This window comes from Motacilla alba, chromosome 5 (assembly GCF_015832195.1).
Source record: "Motacilla alba alba isolate MOTALB_02 chromosome 5, Motacilla_alba_V1.0_pri, whole genome shotgun sequence".
NCBI lineage: Eukaryota > Metazoa > Chordata > Aves > Passeriformes > Motacillidae > Motacilla > Motacilla alba.
In genome coordinates this window covers 34,785,529-34,805,947 of record NC_052020.1, presented here as the reverse complement: position 1 = coordinate 34,805,947, position 20,419 = coordinate 34,785,529, and the positions used below count along the sequence as shown (strand labels likewise).

Below are 20,419 nucleotides of genomic sequence, written 5' to 3'. Positions count from 1 at the left end.
TGGATAGTTTAATATTAAACAGCTTGTACTGAAGTCAGTTCTTTGATGTGTTTACATATGGGAAAGTGAAATGTTTTTCAGACCATAGCTATCTAACTGTGGTGCTTGTGGGATTAAATCATACACTTGACTTAGAGAGGAGTGCAAGAAGCCTTGAAAGACAACACAGTTGATTGCAGTCTAAGTGTGGTATTTGAGTGTATTTAACTGAAGATTTGTTTCTTTGAATTCACTTAATTGCAGTCACATAGTTTAATTTGTAAAAGAAAGTCAACATTTGCATTGCATTAAAAACAGAGTTCCTGTGGTTACATAGATATCTGGCACCTCACTTGACAGTAGCTTCCTGTGACGAAATTGTGTATGAACATATTAAGGCTTTTTGCTCTGCCTTTAATATAGGAAGGAAATGCATGTTTCAACAAGTCTGTTTCAACACTAAAAATGAACTTCATCCAAACAGTTATTGCTGTTTGGTTTTTTTTTTTTAAATAGACATCACTTTTCTCTGTTGTCCAAGTAAATAAAAATACCTAGATTGTAATAGTTTATTCTTTTGTTGAGGCAAACATTTCAATATTGTAGGAATACTTTTGTTATTTCAGTTTGAATATCTCAGTGTAAACTAAAGGAATAATGTTGCAACACTAGTTAGATATTGAGCCTTCAAAAGGTTAGCACTTCTTTGTGTAAGTTTTGAAAAAAACATATTTAGGAGAGTATAGGTTGTGTAGCCTGTTCTCTTCTGAGTGAAGGTTACCAACTTGAGCGTGTTTCCACAAGCATGATTGCCAAAATGGAAGTAGTTGCTTTCTGACTCTTACAGAACATGAAGGTTTTGGTAAAGCTTTTCAGACTCCCTGGGATGTATTTAGTGGAACTGTCAAAACCTTTTAAGAGGAGTGAGCAAACAGCAGTCTCTCTTACGTTTTAGGCTAGCCCATGCAGCTGGATTGCAGAGCTGGTCCTTGTCTTTGTCCCCAGGAGCCCATGGGGTCCAAGCAGTCAGCTTTTATTGCTTCCCTTTAGTCCCTTCAGCATCTCCCTACAGTTCCTTTGATTTCTGTGCCTGGAAGGAATAGGTGTGAATGCTACGAGATGGTCAAACTCATCCAGGTAATAGGAACAGCTTAATCCTTGGTAGGGAAATCAGTACTTATTTCAGTTTCTTAATTGCATTTTTCACTGTATTTGGATAAGGTAGAAAAGACAGGAAAAATCTGCTGAGCTGTTTTTACCTTTGGGGGACTGTCTTCTTCCTGCAATGACTGTACTATGATTTTATGCTTTTGGCTAATGTAGACAAATTGTTCTGTCCTGTAGTAGCTTTCAACTAAGCTCACCAGAACTCACATGAGGGGCTTCAGTATATTCCAAAAACTCAAAGAAATTGAACAAGAAGAGGAAGCAAGGCATCATTTAATAAAAGTAATGAGGAATACCCCATATAGGGGAAAAGATTGACACATCTTCCTTCTTGGAATTAAAAAAAAAAACAAAAACCACAAAGAAACCCAAACATTTTTTTCCCCCAAAGTAAGAGTAAGCCAACTGGTTTCTATTAAATGTTCTTACAGTTAAAACATAATTGAAGTATCTGGATGTGATCAGTGTCACTGGCTTAGTTGGACAGTCCAGTGTTCAGTATATACACACATTTCTTGGTGTTTGTTGTTACTTGAAAAATCATACTCTTGAGCTCTTAAAGTATAGATTACCTCACTGGGATGATTGTTCTAAAGGACTGTTTAATATTTGGAACTGTGCAGGCTGTTAAGTTTCCATGGTGTAATCTGGTTAAGCAATCATTTCCTGGGAAGTTTCCAGCCTTGCTGAGTCAGTAGTCTGGCTGGCTACCAGGAAAAACTCATTTATCTTTCTAACAAACCAGGCACGCCGGTTGAAGGAGAAGGTGCTTTGTGGAGGAGATTCTTGCTTTTCCAGTGAAAATAGGATAGTTCCTGGTTTCCTGTGCTTTCAAGGGCTTAAAACTGTGGCATCTGATCCTGGGAGTGCTAGAAGTTAGAGTTGAGGGATCCTCACAGGACTTTTGGACAATACTGGGAGGAGAAGCTTATCTGACAAGAGGGAGGAGGTGCTCCTCCTAATCAGTCAGTCATCAAAGGGTGTGGAAGATGCTCCAGCTGCTGCTGCCATGAGTTATCTGTCACCAGCTTCCCTTCCCCTGCTGGCTTTGAGCAGGACCCAGGGGGCTCATTGCCTCTGGCTGCAAGAGGGAGGGAATGGAGTCAGGCATATCAGGACTGGGCATACAGGAGTGAGACCAGATCCATGAATTCTGATGTCTTTTCTAGTATGGAAGAAGGTGAAACTTGGCTTTACTTCTTGACCTGAAGTTGAGAACTGCTGGTGCCTTACATGGTGTGCTACAGTGCTGACATGTAGCAGCCCTGCACTTGTGGGAATGGGAAAGAAAAGCTGAAATACTTTTCTCTGTAAATTTGGCTTGAAGACTGACATCTAACAGTAGGTTTTCCAGTGTTTTTTCTTTTGTTTAGTACGCATTACTGCTTGAGCTGTAGAGAACACTTATGAATTACTAACAAAAGCTTAGTTAATTGTCTGTTCAGCAACACAACTTCCCGGCCGTGTGAAATGAGACTTGAGGTAATTATTTCAGAAATTATAACTGTGCATTGACTAATACAAATTTTGAGGAAAAAACCCCACTGAACAACATTACAAAAGCTTTATTAATGATAACTCTATTTGTGCAAGGCTGATGGTATGATGAGTAACTGTTTCAGAGTTATCTCAGAAACAATCAACTCAGTGTAGAGTATCTAGAATTCACTTTTTGTTCAACCTGACATTTTCTCAGAAACATAAACTAGCACATTAAAACTGCAGAATTTGCCATCAACCTGAGGAAAAAAAGGCAGATAATTTGTTCCACACTTGTACTGTACCACAGCTGAGATTTGATCAGACATCTAGGTCAGAGCCAAAGCTGTAGGGAAGACCGTCTCTGTTAATCATAACTGCCCAAGTTTAGTCTCAGTACATTTCAGCAACGCTACTGAAGTTTCTAAAACCTGCAAGGCATTTGGTGAGGAAAACCGCCAAACCAGCTTTCTAAAATCCTTTAAGCATGAAGTCAACTAGGTATAAGTAATTTGGACTTTGCTTTTAGCAGTATTCAGTTGCCAGAATAACTTTTGATTAGGCAATAATTGGGAAAATGAAGGCAAAGAGTGATCATAGAAAATAGGTTTAATTTAGATTGTATTAGTCAGGATTCTAAGAGAGATGATGGCATTAGGAGATATTTGGATCACTTTTACTGCAGACAAGTGTAAGATTGTCAAGAAATAGCTCTAGTGATAAGAATGGTAAACTGAAATATTAGTTTGTTACAGTGACATAATGAAAGCAAGCACTAAGAAGAACTCTTTTCCTTACATATTCTCACTGCTTTTCAGTTAAACTTCATTTTAAGAGACTAGCATCAGTACATGCAAAATGTCCACCAAATGTCCAGATTCAAGAAAGAGAGAGCAAAGTGTTGTGACTAATACATTGCAAGTAGTGATTAGAAGTAACAACCCTTCAGGAATTTTTTTATTTGAAAAGAAAATATTTACATTAAATTGTAGTATGCCACAAGTAAAACTCTTCTTGTGGACACTGAAGAGCAAACTCAGGGCTAACTTTCTGGTCATAGGGTAGGGTTGAGGCTGTAACTCATATAGCACTGAACTAGGACTAGGATGTAGAATCAGTCTGGACCAAAATTGTTGCTATTCTACACAGGCATAAAACTGCGAGAACTGCATCTCTGTTTCTCACTGCTCATTGTGAGCTTTGCCCTGTCCACAAACACTGAGGGCCGTAATTTCCAGGTGGCTCGTACTGGCTGAGCAATGCAGTTTGTGCAGAATATGTGGCTCATTTGTCTGACCTGATGGTCTTCCACCTTCCATTTTGCAGGCCTGTTTATGTTGACTTAATAGAACTCAGTGTGATTTGCCTTAGAAGTATCAGGCGAGTTTTATTGGTAGTTAATATGAAAGAAATTTAATCTCAAATTGAGACTAATTAATTGTTTGGGGTTTTTTAACATGCATATGTGCTTTGCAGAGCATGAAGATTTAGACCTCGGGTAGTAATATACTCATATTATCAGAGTATGTGCTCAGAGTTTTTCCAATTTTATTTGTGATAAAGAAAAGACACATGCTTTCTTATACTTCCAGTCTAGTTTCTTTGTGGTGGCCATATGTACCTGGCTCATACAACATATTTTGCTTTATTTGAAAGGACTGTGTTAGTACAGTGGATCTTTATGCCTTTTGGAAAAGACATCTAATTCTACAGTGTAATCAAAGAATTCATCTTTGCAGCAAGGAATCTCTATGAACTTTGTAAGGAAGAAATTTTTTTCCTCCTATGGCAAATACACTGTGAAGGCAAAGCCGGGAACTAATTCCTTAGGTTCTTCTGCCATTAAAATGACTTCTCGATTCCTCTTTACTCCAAAAGTCTCAGATAGAAACATACAAAAATGTACTTTTCTATGTTTTCATGACTGGGAAATAGCAATCAGGTGGAGGAATTTCTATAGCATTTTGTGTTTGAATCTAAACGGTGTTTCAAGTTAATCTCTACCTGAAGCTCCAGCTACTACAGTTTTTGAACAGTGCAGGCTCACTCTGAGTGATTTGTTCTCTAGTGTTCAGTTATCAGATTATTTGTGGATGATAATGAGAAGGTGTTTTAGATAATCAAGCTGAATTTTCTCACTTTTTTTTTCTCCTTTCAATGTTAATTGTGGGTGTAGTTTGCTTGTTTCTCAAGGGCAAGTATTAGGAGAAAGTAGTTTTCTAGGTGATTTGTTTTCTGGGTTAATTATCATATGTACATCTAAATTTAATAGAGAAAATATGGTAACTCATTTATTCCAGAATTTCTTTGGATTTCATGCCTTAGACTGTGTGTCTAAGGCATCAAATACGCATATACATATATATGCATATATATAAAAAAGTAGGTATTTAAAAGGGTGTGTGTGTGTATATACGCCACACACCTTTAAATATCGTTGTGATCTATTGTGCATAATCTAAACGTGGTAAGATTAGCAATAGTAAAAATTATGAATAAATAGGTCTTCTATCATTAACCTACATGCACACAGAATAACGTAATAATTTTTTAACGTTTATGCAAAAAATACAGCCTTTAAAAGCTACTTGTTATGTAAAACAGGAAATAAGAGGTAAAAATGGTTTTCATCAAAATGTAAAATGCTTTTCTGAGAAATTTTAATGAGCATTTTAATTTTGATTAATTTTTAAAATAAAAACCTGTTTCAGTCACAATATGATAGTAGTTGGCAAAGGTGTTGTTCAGTACCATTCAAATTTTTCCAAAGCAGTCTGAGAGGGGCATGATGCATGTTCTATTAGTGTTTAAAGGCACTTACATGACTTTTTATGTATCACATGACAGCGTTATTGAAGAAAGGGAATATATTAATATGATATTCTTTAAAAAATTAATACAAAACTCCTTTTTATGTATTTTACAGCAAAAGACACCATCAGAATCGTACACTGGGCGAGAGAAGAGGTCAAATTCACAGTCCTACATTGGACGACCTATTCAACTAGACAAGATTTTACTGTCAAAGGTTAAAGTGCCTCATACTTTTGTCATCCACTCCTACACACGTCCAACAGTTTGCCAGTACTGCAAGAAGCTCCTCAAAGGGCTTTTTAGACAGGGTTTGCAGTGCAAAGGTAAGTAAATGTCCTTTAGGAACATAAAAGCTAAGCATAATAAAATTAATAAATTAGTGTTTGAGTGGTTACTATGTAGCCTTATTCATGATTTCCTCACTAAACTGTCTACGTGTAGGCACATGTACAATTACAGTGGATTAAGCTGCAGTCAGAATTACAGTAATTGGTGTTCTGTAGGGGCTGGCTGCGTGGCTGTTCATTCTTATCCTTTGGTGTATGTGCAGTAGCTCACATTTTTCATTCAGGTGTAAATGATCTTGTATTTGGCATAGGTGAACCTGTGCTTACAGCAGAATAGTTAACATAATGGACTATATTCTTATCTTCATTGTTGCTGATCTGCAAAGTCCTGTGTGTGAATTGAAGAAGCATATGCCTGAGCCTCAGCAGCTCAGTGCTTTGGGGAAGTTGTAATGGAAGTAAAATAAGATGGGGTTATATGAGAATTTAACCCCACATTTTTTCAGTGTGACTAATGTGCTCTCAAGTCTCGTGGCATTGTATACCTTAGTAGGTGCTGAAGTGAGTCAGGCCCCTTGGATTGTAGCCTAGATTGCTGGCTCACCTTGGCCAGCCTTAGCCTGTAAATACAAAGCATTGTGCATGCTATGGGGTTGGAATGTTGGCTAATGGAGGCTTAAAATCACCTTCCTTCTATTACAATTAATAATAACTATCATGAAATTAATCGGTATAGTTTGTGTTACTTCTTTAAACCCTGCAAAATTCAAAGTTGCATCAATTTATCTTAAGGTGTGATTCTGATGCAATTTAACTAAAGCAAAATATCTATCAAAGCATCACCTATTTCAGTTCATTTTGAATCCTGGTGACCTAAGCAAATATTAACCTAATTAAAAAAAAAAATTATCTGTAGTTTGGCATGCCTGTACCTCTTATTGGTGTTTGAATCAATTTTAAATAATTACAAGGTATGGACAGCCTTAGCATATTTTTTCATTTCTGTCTCTGGTTTTCCTGGTGTGTTAGCGACTTACAGCTCATAGTTTAAGTGAAATGTATTCATAAGCCAAAAGAAAACAATTCCCATGACATGTAATGAAGTGCTACTTACACATATGAAAGAAGTAAAAAAAAAATAAAGAAAAATAAGGAAAGGACTGAAGGAACCTGTAGTTGCAAGCTGTCCAGAAGTTGCCTTGTGATGTAAAAAACAAATATTTTCTCACTTAAAATTGTTGGCTAGGGTTATCCTGTTTCAGCTTTCAGTCATCAGTATTTTCTATGTAGTCAGTCCCTTAAACTGCAGCTGATACGCTGCAGCCCTTCTGCTTTTTTCACTGAAAATGCAGTTCTGGCTTTGGAGCCAAGCACTTGTGTCTCCTCATCACTTCCTAGATGAGCTGAGCACCACTTTGGCTGCTGTAGTGCCGCTCCACCCAGCTACCCTTGGAAAGGCATTTTTTCCCCTCAGAAATGTGCTTCTAGGATCTTCATCCTGTCCCTTCCACTGACAGGCAGCATGGAGCCAGGCAAGTGTACACTCTCTGAACATATGACTTGTATTAATGAAATGATAGGGCTTAATATCTATAGGCTGCATAACAGGAAAAATATAATTGTGTCACAGAAAAAGAAATAATTTGGCTGTGTCCCTTTTTCACTTATCAGACTGTAGATTCAACTGTCACAAACGCTGTGCTCCTAAAGTGCCAAATAACTGCCTGGGGGAAGTTGCCATTAATGGAGGTAAGTTGCATTAACAATTGTTCCTGTCATTGTTTAAACCATCAGTTAAATAAGAGAAATGTAAAACTGTGACATGTACAAACACATTTTTCCATTGCTTGGGAGTGGCCTTTCCTCTGCAATATTTCAGTTGTATGTCGAAGATGAAGTGTGGGAGGAATGCTGTGAGTAGCTCATACACCATCCCTTCAGAGTGTTTCTTCCAAATAGGTAGCACTGGCAGACTGTGGCAGTGGGGTTTTGAAGTTTATTTGTTTAAGAAATTGTTTAAAATAATGGTTTGTTCCTATTCACCCCTGTTCAGTTTTCCTAATAATCCCTCCCTAAAGTTGTTTACCACCTGTTTTCCCGCCATTCCCCATGTCAGTTCTGGTATTTCCAGATCCTTCCCTGCTCATCCTCCAAATCCTGCCCCTGCAGCTTGTCTGTCATTATTTGCTACATCCATTTATCTGGAAGCTTTGTTGTCAATTATGATATTTCCCTTCACTCATAGGTATGCACTCTTCCCTTCCCCTTCTCTATTGGTTTTATGTTTACGTATATACCCCATACCCCTCCTATCTAGCCCTTGATTTGTTGTTAGGCAGTTTCCTTCTGGGAGACAGCCCTCCCCTTGAAAGCTGCCGTTTTCCTCTGTTTCGCGCCCTTTTGCCTCTGCCTCCCCTTCGAGCTGCAACGCTGCAGTACCTGTGCCACTCCTGTCACAGGGAAGAATAAAGACAGTTTGGAGACACAAGCAAGGAGTCCTTCCTTCTTTCCTTTGCCTCAATCCGTCGACGTGGGTCCACACTTATTGGCCGCTTCTGTCGGTACGGGACCCCAGCTTGTGGCCGAACCGCTGCCCTCTGCCTGCTGGTGGCTGAGGCGGGGAGCGGCCGCTCGTGATGCACGCCAAGGGAAAAGGGGGTCGGAGCTCATTGGCGCCAGACCCTCCTCCCACAACCAGAGCACGGTGTCAAAAGACAGGCTAAGCTCTGCCACAGAGGTGATGTCAGCAGCAAAATGGCCCTGTGATAACAGCTGGTAAAGGCAGAATGCCAGAGGAAAGCCAAAAGCTGCGTGCGAGAAGTTGGCACTGACCTGTCAGTTAGAAGCACAAAATTTTCTTTTATTGTGAGGGGAGAAAAAAGTGGTTATGGATGATCTTCTTGAGAAGGAAAAATATACCTAGAAGAACTAGGAATGCCCTTCAGAAAAGAATTCCACCATTTACTGATGGCATAAAACTAATCATACCAGTTGCCGCAAATCAGGTCTTGACTGTCTGCTGATTTTGCCATGCATGTGCTGCTGGTTTTGAGTTAAGTATAAGGGTGTATGGGTAGGCTTGACAGACGGTACTGGAGAAAAAGGGAGTGGCTGTAGATGAGTTGTTGATTGCCTTGAAAATGTCACTTTTCTCTGTAATAAGGGAATGAGAAGTGTGGTGAAGTGCTCAGTTTCTAATGTACATTGTTTTCAGCCTAAACTGCTTCTGAGGTTAATTAAGTATAACCTTGTGATACATTCTTTTTCCTTTAAATCAGTGGTCTCCTTTATTGAAGACATATCAAGAAATTCCAAAATTAGGAATATGAACTAATATTTTTGCATTATTTCTCTTACTAGTGGTACTGTATTATTATGAAGTTTTTTTATGTTTAATAGGAAAATTCCTACAGGTACTAAGTATTCCACTTGAAATGTGACAAAGTGCATGATTTTCTGGAAAGTAGATGATGTCTTCCTATTGAATGCCCTTTCTGATGCACCTCTCATTGCACTCTTGGAGTCACTGTTATTTTTTCTTTTTTTTTAATCTTGCACCATTTTTACCTCACTTAACCATTAACCATCCCACAACACAACTATTTCTTCAGGAGTGCAAGTAATGTTGCTAATGGAAGTTTGTTATTTGGTTTTCAAAACCTAAAACATACACTATGAAATGTTAATTCCATTGATAGGAGTGTAAAGTTTTCCCTGAGATTTGTAGTCAGAGTAAGTAACTAAATCTGCTTATAAGTGATAAACATTTTTCCTGCATAGATGCAGTTTTAGAGATTGATTATGATTGATCTAAAGTGCTGTGAAAAGACAGGAAGGAACATAAACTTTGTTTATGCACAATTGAACTAAATGAACAAAATTTAGATTCATTTCTGAATTACTTTTCCAATTCCCTCTTTCCATCTGAGGCGGGTGTATTTCATCCCTACAACCCCGCCTCTGCCCTTTCCCCACCTTTGCTTCATGAGCATCACGCTACTTTTGTTTGGACTTTCCTCCTGACACGTGAATCTGATGCTGAGCTGATGGGAAGTGATAGTTTGTCTCAGGAAAGCTTGTGAAGAGTCACTTGGGGTGAGAACACATGTTCTGGGCTTACTCTAAGTCTATTCCTTGAAGATTGCAATCTTAAAATTTATAGAACTTGGCTTTTATACACCAAATAATATTCTTAGTATAGTATACATAGAATCCTCATAGAATTCTGAATTGTGTGTCCTGAATGATTGATAGAGGGTCCCTGGGATTAGCAAAGGCAATTTTATCTTGTATCCCATTTGTATTTTCTCAGTAATTTGGTTCATGTTATTTTCAAACTTAATAAACAAAATACAGTATCTGTCATTTTGTCCATCTGCTGTGTGATGCATCTTCCCTAAAATAGTAAGTGAAAGAAGAGTTGAGTAATGAAATTCCAAGTGTGGTGTCATTACTAAATGCATTATATACAAAATGTAAGGAATTATTTTTAACTGATTGTAGGTTTATTAAAAATATTAATATTTTTAATATTTTAAAAGTGTTGTAGGAATAGCAAAGAGAGAGAGCTTTGCACTGTGAAGTATCATTCATGAGTGAATGACTGGTTCTGCTAGTGATGAAGTATGTGTTTCTTAATCACACATCAGTAATTTATATCCAAATATCTTAAGACTACTGTACATGAAAACAAACTTTTCAGATGTGCACTTCTAATTTCAGTGAAATGCCATCAATTCCAAACATTTTGCTGTCAGACAATTCAATGTGCTTCTTCTTGTGTTACATTGCGTACACTGGCTGTCAAGAACCTTCCTCCACACAATTAGGCAAAAGTTGCTAAGAGAAACTATTTGATGTGTTCCATGTGATTTTAACCTTACTTCAAATTTCTGAAACATTGCAACATCCCAGAGAAACCAATGCTGTCTTTACCCTCTGACTGGACTAATGATTTTATATTCCCAATATATCCATTCCCAAACAACAATGCAACAAAAAGTTGTTTCTTACTCTGATCTTGCTTAGGCTTATTTAATTTGGAAACTGGAAAATTTAATATAATTTAAATGTAAGATGGATGATGCTATTAATACTATGCCATAGTCAAATCAGTTAAACCCTAAGACTTTAGTTTTGGTGCTTGTTAAGTATTTCTTTTCTAATGGCAGAGAGCACTGTTTCAGTGGTATTGATTATTATGCTGTTTTGTGCAGGCTTCACAGAAAACACTGTCCCTGTGCAAAGGAATATACAGATCACATTATAAATAATTGTCTACTTATATTGTCTAGATGCAGGCAATAGGCTTCCAAAGAGAACTTGAGTTTTTTTGAAGCTTAAAATGTACCAGGATGTTGTAGTTGGAGTATCACATGTTTTTAGATAATAACTTGAGAAATGGTATTCCAGATCTTCTTAGTCCTGGGGCTGAGTCTGATGTGGTCATGGAAGAAGGGAGTGATGACAATGACAGTGAAAGAAACAGTGGTTTTATAGATGACATGGAAGAATCTATGGCTCATGATTCAGAGATGTCAATGACAGGATGCCATAGTGATAATGGAGAAATGCAGGATGCTGATCTGGATCACGATGAATCTAACAGGATGATCAGGTGAGCTGGGGAGTGAGTGTGCCTTCCATCTTCCTTTGTATTTATTTGTACAAATCATGTCGAGGGCTCAAGGGGGAATGTGCATGGTCACTGTTCTCACTCATTTAGAATGGGGAATGCTGGTGAAATGTAGTGAGACTGCTTCACTGATTGTATGCATTAGTAATTTAAGAGAAGATTTATTGTCAAGTTGAAGTAGCATGTGAAAACTTAGGCAAAAGTAGTTCTTACAGGTCTGTTCTCATATGAAAATGATGTGAAACTATTTGTGCATAATTACTAGTAAAATACTTATTTATTGTTTACTTAATTTCCAAGGCATTCTTTCCCTGGTTTAACCGTGCAGTGCCTGGACATTTAGATAAATAAACAAAATGTGTAAGTGGCTATGGTATAATTGGATCTAGATTGTTTGTATTTTTAGATGCCTTTATTAAAAAGAAAAGTTTGACAAACTTAAAGTAGTAATTTGAAGCAAGTTACGAAATAGATTCTGGCTTTGAAATGACTGTTCAGGGAGGAAAACAGGGACTGAGTTGTGCAATGTACCTCAGAAGTGAATTAAGAGAAGAAACATTCAATTATTGGAACTGTCCAAATAGCATGGAAAAAATAGGGATTATTCCTTGTCAGGGAACCTAAAATGAATTAAGAAGATTTCAACTGTAATTTCCTTGATGCAAGGGATCTATACCTCTAAGGGATCTATACCTTATAAAACATTTTTCTTGCACATGTCTGTTTGACCTGCAATTTCCTTTTATTTTGTTTGTTGTGAGTCTCTCTCAGTAATATGTTCTTATTTCTTATATATGTTCCCTTATTTCTGTGTTACTGTCATACACCTGTTGCACTAATAGAAGGCAATCAGTTTCAAAAATGGATTTACTTTACTTGATTTACTTTACATGCTTTACTTCATGCAGCAGTAAACTACTGTCATATTTATCTGCATAAATACATATATGTATGATGTATATACACCTTGTATCATTGGAATATGAGCCTGTGCTTAGATCACTAAATCATTGTCACAGAACATGTTAGATTTCCAAGTTTTATGAAGCAGACAGCATTGCAAGTTTTCAAAATAAAAATACCCAACTGTGCTAATAGAACATTTATGACTAAGGTACATGTTTTACTTATGTAAGAAAGATTCCTCCAGTAATACCTCTCTGCACTTATTTCTAAGGGTAGTTTCTGTATCCATGGATATTTTTAAGTGATCTATATAAGGCAATTAAAAAGTAAACCTCTTGTCAGCATAGACAAGAATAGAATAGCTAAATAGAAACTGCAGATGGTTAAATAATTTTTAGGCAGAAAAGAGATATTAAGTATATGTTATATACTTAATTATACTTTCAGGCAGCGCTTTCTGCATTTTGATGGGAAACTACCAATTCATAAAGCTTATTTCCAGGATGCATTACAGGGAAGCAGGGCCATCTGCAGACATCTACAGTCACAACAACTTTGGGAACTTAACATGTTACTCTTTTCCTAAACACTATCAGCCCTTTTTTTGTTGGAGTTGTTGCACAAATAGCTTTGCTAGCAGGATATAATACAAAAGCAGTGCAGTGCTCTGTTTTCACAATGCAGCATCACTGTTTCAATTTCTCCCAGAATCAGCCGAGTATTCATGTTTAGGACTGAACAGATTGAGTCCATATTCCATTACACAGAATCTGCTTTAGGAGTTGTTAACTCTAACAGCAAGGATGATGGGCTAGGTTGCTTCTGGTTACTACCAGATTTTATCTGATGGTGCTATCAGGCATGCTGTCACATTCCTATGGCTTCCCAGTTTACTGTGTTGGCTGAATGGTAGACAGTTGCAGTGTGCATACCCCACAAGCCAGTAGGGTTTCACCTTAAGTCTTTGAGTGTAGAGTGGCTTAGATCTCTTTCTCTGAGAGGTTCCAGCAGATTCTCTGCTGTGCCTGTCCACGGTGTGTGCAGCTGGGCATCCGACATGTTTTCTACTCTGTAAACTGGCATCACTCCATTGTGTGCTTGAGCCCAAGCAAGATCACAGAACAGTGATCAGATGGACAGTGTCTGCGTAGGTTATGAGAGATTCAAGATCAAGTGCTGCTCTGAATCATGCATAGCACAAGCTTGAGCAACGGCGCCCACAGCCTAGCTAAGGCACTAGTCACTGGCTCATTTTCTTAGCTCATCTTTAGAAATATTTTTGAAATAGTGTATGTAAGCCTTCAGAAGGTCTCTGACATTTCCTTGGTGTAGTATTTCAGCCTTTTTTCTTTGTAATCTCAAGAGACTTGGAATGACAAAACAAAATAGTGTACAAACCGGGTCTGCTAACAATGATAAAAATAAATGTGGATATTTTCTATGTGTGTGCACACATATATTCTGATTTTAAAGATTATTTTTTTCTTTTTGTTCAAAGTTATCTTCTTTTTAAAAGCCTTTAATGATTTATTCTTAAGCCCTTCAACCAGCAACAATATTCCATTAATGAGAGTGGTACAGTCTGTGAAGCACACAAAAAGGAGAAGTAGCACAGTAATGAAGGAGGGTTGGATGGTTCACTATACAAGCAAGGACACACTGGTAAGAATTGTTACAGAAGACCTGTCTTCCAGTAAATGTTATGTTATATTGTAGAATCAAATACTAACAATACTCAGATAATTTATAGTCATTCATGTAAGGCATTTTTTGCAATTTTTATGATTCCTAAAGTCCCAGTACTTACAATAACTAGGACTGGCAGGAAGAACAGGAGACAGTTAAAACAAGCAAAAACCATCTGAATATATGTGTTGAATTATCATAGGCAGCCAAATGTAAAATCATTCTTAAGGAAGTGAAACATAATGTTAAGGGGTTCTGTAAAGTAGCTTTACTTTCCAGCTGCACCTTGCTGCCAGTTGAATTGAGACTTTGGTAAACTAGGTTTAGTGTAGAAAAAAGCTATTTTCATTCTAACCTGCTAAAAAATGAATAAAGCATTCAGTATGTGACCTTCAAAAGTGAACTGGGGTGTTAAAAGGGATACAAAAAGAAATTTCAAATGCTTTAGGATCATGTATATCAGCAAATTGTGTTGAATGTAATGCAGACGTGAGAATGACATTTAAAATTTTTAAAACTTGTACAATTTTAACAGAGTTATTCCTGAAATAGCAGAGCATAATAAGAGGTCTATAAATTTTAAATTCAATTAGAAAGTTTTCATTAAAATCTTGTCATAGTAATTGGGTCTTTATCGTTCACAGTACATCTCTTCAAACTAAGGAAACGTTTTGGCAGTGGTGCTTTTGCAAAATGAACATTTCATTAATTTACTTGTTTTTCACTGCAGAGAAAGCGACACTACTGGAGGCTGGACAGCAAATGCATTACACTTTTTCAAAATGATACTGGAAGCAAATATTACAAAGTAAGGAATATTTTTCAACCTCTTTTCATACCAGCAGAATATAAGGACTAAATTGCTAAATTGATGCTTACTAAAAGTACAATAATAGTGTAACTTCTATCTGGGTTTTGGGTTTTTTTCCATTATTTGAGCTGTGTATGTGTGTTCTGCTTTTCAAAAACAAGTCTCTGATCAGAAAGGTGTCAGCTCACGACGACCTATAAGATATGTGTTGTGGAAATAAAATGTTTTTATGTGAGAAGTCAACAAGGTTTTATTTTCTAAAGGAGATTTCTTGATATATGGATGGTCCTGCTTTTTTTCTGAAGGTACCTCTTTACTCTCTTTGATAAGTTCAGTTAAATAATTAAAGTTCTATTTAGTCTTGGAGAGAAACATTTAGTATTTTACCATCAACAGTTGTCTGTGTCACAGAGTTTCAGGTTACAAGAGGTTTTTTGTTTGTACAAAAATCATGTGGTAAAAGGCAACAACTGATATCATAAACTAATCAAATGAAGCTCATGTTAAAGTTCTTTATGTTGATAATCTTTGCACAGAAAGTAATTTTTATTTTTCATTTTAGGAAATCCCATTGTCTGAAATTTTGTCTCTGGAACCTGCAAAAACTTTCACTTTGCTGCCTCAAGGAGCCAATCCTCATTGTTTTGAAATAAGCACAGCAAATATAGTCTATTATGTTGGAGAAAACATAGACAACCTCTCAAGTGTTCCACTGAATAACAGTGTTATCAGCAGTGGTGTTGGCATTGATGTGGCACGAATGTGGGAGATGGCGATACAGCACGCCCTGATGCCTGTCATCCCTAAAGGGGCATCCACTGGGTCAGGAGCCAGCCTGCACAGTAAGTCTATTCATTTCCTCCATTTCTGATAAGGAGAATCACCTCTCAAATGACATTGCTCTGTCTTCAGCACACATTGAAATGATGTATTGCAGAGCTGGTAAAGGCTATTCTGTCATGGGTTGTCTTACATATTATTTTAAACACCACGGTTTCTGATCCATGTGCTTTCAATTTACAGTAGGACATCTGAATTAATATACAAGATGTAGATATTTTAGTAAGCAAATAGTTATGAAATTAGTAAGGCTTCTAATTCAAGTTCATGTTGCTGGTGTGAGAAATAGCCTCCTTGGGCAGAGGGTTTGAAATTTTTTGAGCTCCACTTCAGAACTGATGGATTTTTTTCCCCATCGTGACTGTAATTTATGTTTCTAGCTGTATGCAGAAACAGCTTTTCAGTCTTTAGGTCACTGAAGCACAGATTATGTGCTCCCTTTCATCATATTTGGCTGTACAGCTGCCTCAAACATTGTCCCATGCTGAGATGAAAAGAGCTCAAGTGTGAAGAACAGCTATTCTAGGCACAGCAAGGCATGTGTGTTATCCAGGACCAAAGGACTGAATATATCTTAGCTTCCAATTTACATACCTTTGTGTAATTCTCTAGCAAAGATGACAGTTTATGTAAACCAAATATGAGACCTGTTTAAATCTGTCTTGGGTACTGATAATAAAGTAGCACAGAGCAAACAATTCCTCAACTACTAGCCATGTGCTACTGTGGTTGCTCTGTACTTCTGTTCAGCCTAGTGAGTGTACAGAGAATTTGGATATGTCTACATAATTTGGATTAGACCTTTTGTTGCAATATACACCCACTTTAGCACTTGACATCTGGAAGCTGTTAATGCAGCACAAAATGCTAATGAGACCACAAGCCCTTCAGAAACCCAAGTAATACAACAGGCTGTGGCATTGCTTCTTCAGGCACAAAAGCTCACATATCAGATTAGATCAGCAATGTCCTTTGCTTTCTCAAATGGGATCTTGTACAAAATAGTGTCAAATTCTGGATGTCATTTCCATCAGACTAGTTGCCTAGTGCCCCTGGTTTGAGTCCAGTGTAGCTAAACAAATCATCTAAAATACTGGACTGGGCATGACAGCTGTCTTATCTCCCTCTTGGGAAGTTTGAAAAATTTCTTTGCAAGTTAGTAGCTATCTTTGGGTTATATGTGCAAAAATTAAGGTTGTTTGAGACATTTAGAGCAATTTCTTGTGGACAATGAGAATGATAGCAACCTTCTTTCTTTTGCTCAAAGTCTAAGACTTGTCTTTGTCCATGTTTTTTTTTTTTTTCATATAAACACAGCAGTACATATATTTGAAGACAAATTGGCAATGATTAAAAACCTCTCCATAACTGAAACATTCTATGCCAAAAGCAGTCCTCCTAAGGAAAGGGAATAGGCCATGTTGCTCATGTTACTTACAGCAACTAGGATTAGTGCTGATGGGTAGTAGCAAGTGTCTGCAGTGTGTAGTATAGACCTTATAGTAGGGGACACTGTTTCGATTTTTTACTTAAACAAATGGAAAGTCAGCATGAATGGGATTCTATGCAGAAGTTGGAGACAGAAGTGACTGTGCTCCAAAGAAGCATGCTTTCCTTCCCAAAGTATTATGCGGTTAGCAGTAGGCATATTCTGAATTTTGTCTCAGTAAGTTTGCAGTTCACATCCTTATGACATGGTTATAAAATCCTAAGCTCCACATTGATAGAAGTTGGATCTGGTGTTTCTTGTATTACAATGCAGGTGCAAGATTTTGTTTCCATTATGTCTGTTTTAATTTTTAAGTTTCAGTAATGTCTGTTAAGCCAGTTGAAATGTGTATTACTTGTAACAGTATGCAGTCTAATTTGAATGTGTATTTACCTTCATCTGAATAGCATCAGATATGTTGTGACTAAATAAATCAAAATTATTTTAAAAATCTCTTAATTAAATCACTAAATAAAACTAGTTTAGTTGCAGTTGTTACTTGGGTGAGATACAGAGCCTCAAAACAGAATGGGCAAAAGCAATAAGAAGCTTATTATGAGACTTCACTATTAAAAAAAATTATTAATGAATTGTATAATTCTGGTTTTTCCCTACCCTGCAAAGCTGTTGTTAAATTCATGCGTTTGTGGGCTAATATAATTTTATACTAGCTGGTAGACAAATGAGCTGACCTAATTGGTCCAATTTCTAGAGCTGTCAGTAGATACTGATGTAATATGAATGTCATTTCCTATTACTGCATGTTTGAACTAAAAGCACAGCAATCTAAAGTATATTTTGCTTTCTTCCCCAGGGGATATATCCATCAGTATTTCTGTGTCAAACTGCCAAGTCCAAGAAAACGTGGTAAGTGTTCTCTTGATGCTAGTGCTAGACATGCTATGATTAAGCTGGCAAAGTCATTGATCTGCTTTTCAAGAGGAGTGGTAGGGGAGTTCTCATCAGCCATTTCTCACTTACTTTGAAGAAATTAACAAACAATTAGCTTTTTTAACTTTTGACAAAAACCACCTTAGTGGCACCTTTTCTCGAGATTCAAGAATTATGAGTGGGTAACTTCACAGACTTTAATTGTGGGTCTGTGTAGGATGTTAGTTACCAAATGGAAAGGCCAGAAATTACTAGTTCATGGAATTTGTCAACTGAACTTTGTAAAACTGACCACAAACCTTGATAAATATACCATTTCCTGTCATAACTGAAAGATCAGATATTCTTTGTTGTACGAAGATGAAACTCTAGCCAAAGGAAGAGTTGCATATATCAAAACACACACATAGAGAATTCTGGGTTTCTTTTACTCTAGGATAGTTTGACATAGGTCATGTAGTCCAGTTAAGCAGTCACACTGCTTGCTTTCTATCTCATGGCAGATGGAAAAAATAGATACTCCCTGCAGCCAGCTAAAGCTTTGGGACAGCTCTGGTAGTTGTCAGAAAAAGATTGCAAAAAGATTGCCTGCTAGGGATGTGTCCATTTGTTTCCTTCCGTACAAAAAGTAAGACAGCCTTTATTATGAATTAGATACTCTTTTACTCTGTTGTATATGCTGCTGATTAAATATCAGGAAAATAAAACTGAGCTGCAAGATTTGATATTTGCTTGAGTCTCCCAAATGAATCTGCTAACAGCTCGTGCTTTAGCCTGTGGTACAGCACTGAGAAATAGTGAGACATGAGACTGCCTCTCTGGCACAAATGGAATATTTTACCCCTCTCAGGGAACCTGTTGGAGATTCATCAGCTTTTACAGCAATTACAGTTACTATGTCTTGTAAGAAAACACACTGGAAATTTTGGCAGATAATATATTTTAAAATGTACTGTTGTAAAAGGATGCTACTTTCCACTAGAAAAAGCAAATGAAATACAAATTTTCTTTCCATATTCTTAGGGCTTAATATCTATTGTTTGTATAAACAGGATATTAGTACTGTGTACCAGATCTTCCCAGATGAAGTATTGGGATCAGGACAGTTTGGAATTGTTTATGGAGGTAAGGCTTTGGTGTGTTGTACAATTGTGCTTAAAATAAAAATTTTCTTGAATGGGGAAAATATTTGGACTCTAAATTGTTTTGTTGCAGAAATTAGCTGTTTGTTCTTTCATTTAAGACATATACATTCAACAAAATATATGTTTAAATATACTGCAGAAATTGCATATATGTTTATAATTTATATGTTTATATTTTGTGTTGATGAAGTAATTTTGAAGATTGAAGTTTTCTGCCCAGTGGTGGGTTAGTGTCTATCAATAGCTTCATAGTCTCTGTAAGTTCTAATAAAGCAGTTCTTTTTGAGAACTGTAATGCGTGAAAAAAAAATTATTCTCCCTCTGTGTTTCTTTACATATTTCAGTGACGCATTTTTTATTGTTTCTTCAGTAGCTTGTTTGAATTGTTTCTCTTTTTATTTTCTTATTAATTTTTCCTCTCTCTTTTTTCCTTTTTCAGCAGTTTTTTGGGGATGTATTTAGGTACAGCTGTTGTTTGAGACAGTGTGAAGTGAGAACTAACAACAAATTTCTCACTGAGGTATCTCTGTCTCTATGATAAACCTGGGACATGCACTAACATGCCTAAAGGCTATCACATATTTCATTTGCTAGTGTGGAGCTACCACTGAAGGACTAAGCCTACGGCCAGCCAGTTGCACAGAATGAAGCTGCAGCTTACACATATATGAGAAAATCAACTTTGCATCTATACTGTTGAGATGTAGAGCTAACTTTCTCATATGTTTGTTTCTTACATGTTTAAATGGGCTTTGTCAGGTGAAAGTAAGTTCTGTTGTCAAAGGGTAGAAAGAGGAGAAATGACAGAAAACTTTTAATGGCTTATCTGCAAACCAGCTCTGAGGATTACTTGGTTATGGCCCATGTAACCAAGTAATTATGATTATTTGTACAACCCATGAAAAGGGAGCACTTTTCATAATTAATCACGTTAATTGATAGAGAGCTTTTGTTTTATTAATGCAGGAAAGCATCGCAAAACTGGAAGAGATGTTGCCATTAAAATAATTGATAAACTAAGATTTCCAACTAAACAGGAAAGTCAACTTCGTAATGAAGTTGCCATTTTACAGGTACTTTTCTGTTCTTTTTTACTGTATTAGCTCCATTATTTATTTCTGTAAATACCAGATAATAGAATGATTTTAATTTATAATCACTAGTGTCTTTGCAAAAATATTAGTATTTTTCCTGCATATTTTCCATAAAAAGCCAAAACCAAATGTGTCAGCAATGCCACACTAGGAGTTACAATTTCTTCAGTTTTAAGCACCAGACACAATAAGGAAA

The 20,419-nt window shown here is 36.8% G+C and overlaps 1 protein-coding gene across 4 annotated transcripts in view; it reads left to right on the top strand.

The window, feature by feature from the left end:
* The window catches only part of PRKD1 (protein kinase D1), a 116,083-nt gene that overhangs the window by 80,163 nt on the left and 15,501 nt on the right, over positions 1 to 20,419 (top strand). For all 4 annotated transcript variants that reach the window (XM_038136844.1, XM_038136845.1, XM_038136846.1 and 1 more), the window contains 9 exons: positions 5,552 to 5,762; positions 7,398 to 7,475; positions 11,139 to 11,343; positions 13,806 to 13,929; positions 14,684 to 14,761; positions 15,327 to 15,606; positions 17,908 to 17,960; positions 19,037 to 19,109; positions 20,096 to 20,202. In XM_038136844.1, coding sequence (XP_037992772.1) covers positions 5,552 to 5,762; positions 7,398 to 7,475; positions 11,139 to 11,343; positions 13,806 to 13,929; positions 14,684 to 14,761; positions 15,327 to 15,606; positions 17,908 to 17,960; positions 19,037 to 19,109; positions 20,096 to 20,202 — 1,209 coding nt within the window. The remainder of the gene's footprint in view (positions 1 to 5,551; positions 5,763 to 7,397; positions 7,476 to 11,138; positions 11,344 to 13,805; positions 13,930 to 14,683; positions 14,762 to 15,326; positions 15,607 to 17,907; positions 17,961 to 19,036; positions 19,110 to 20,095; positions 20,203 to 20,419) is intronic.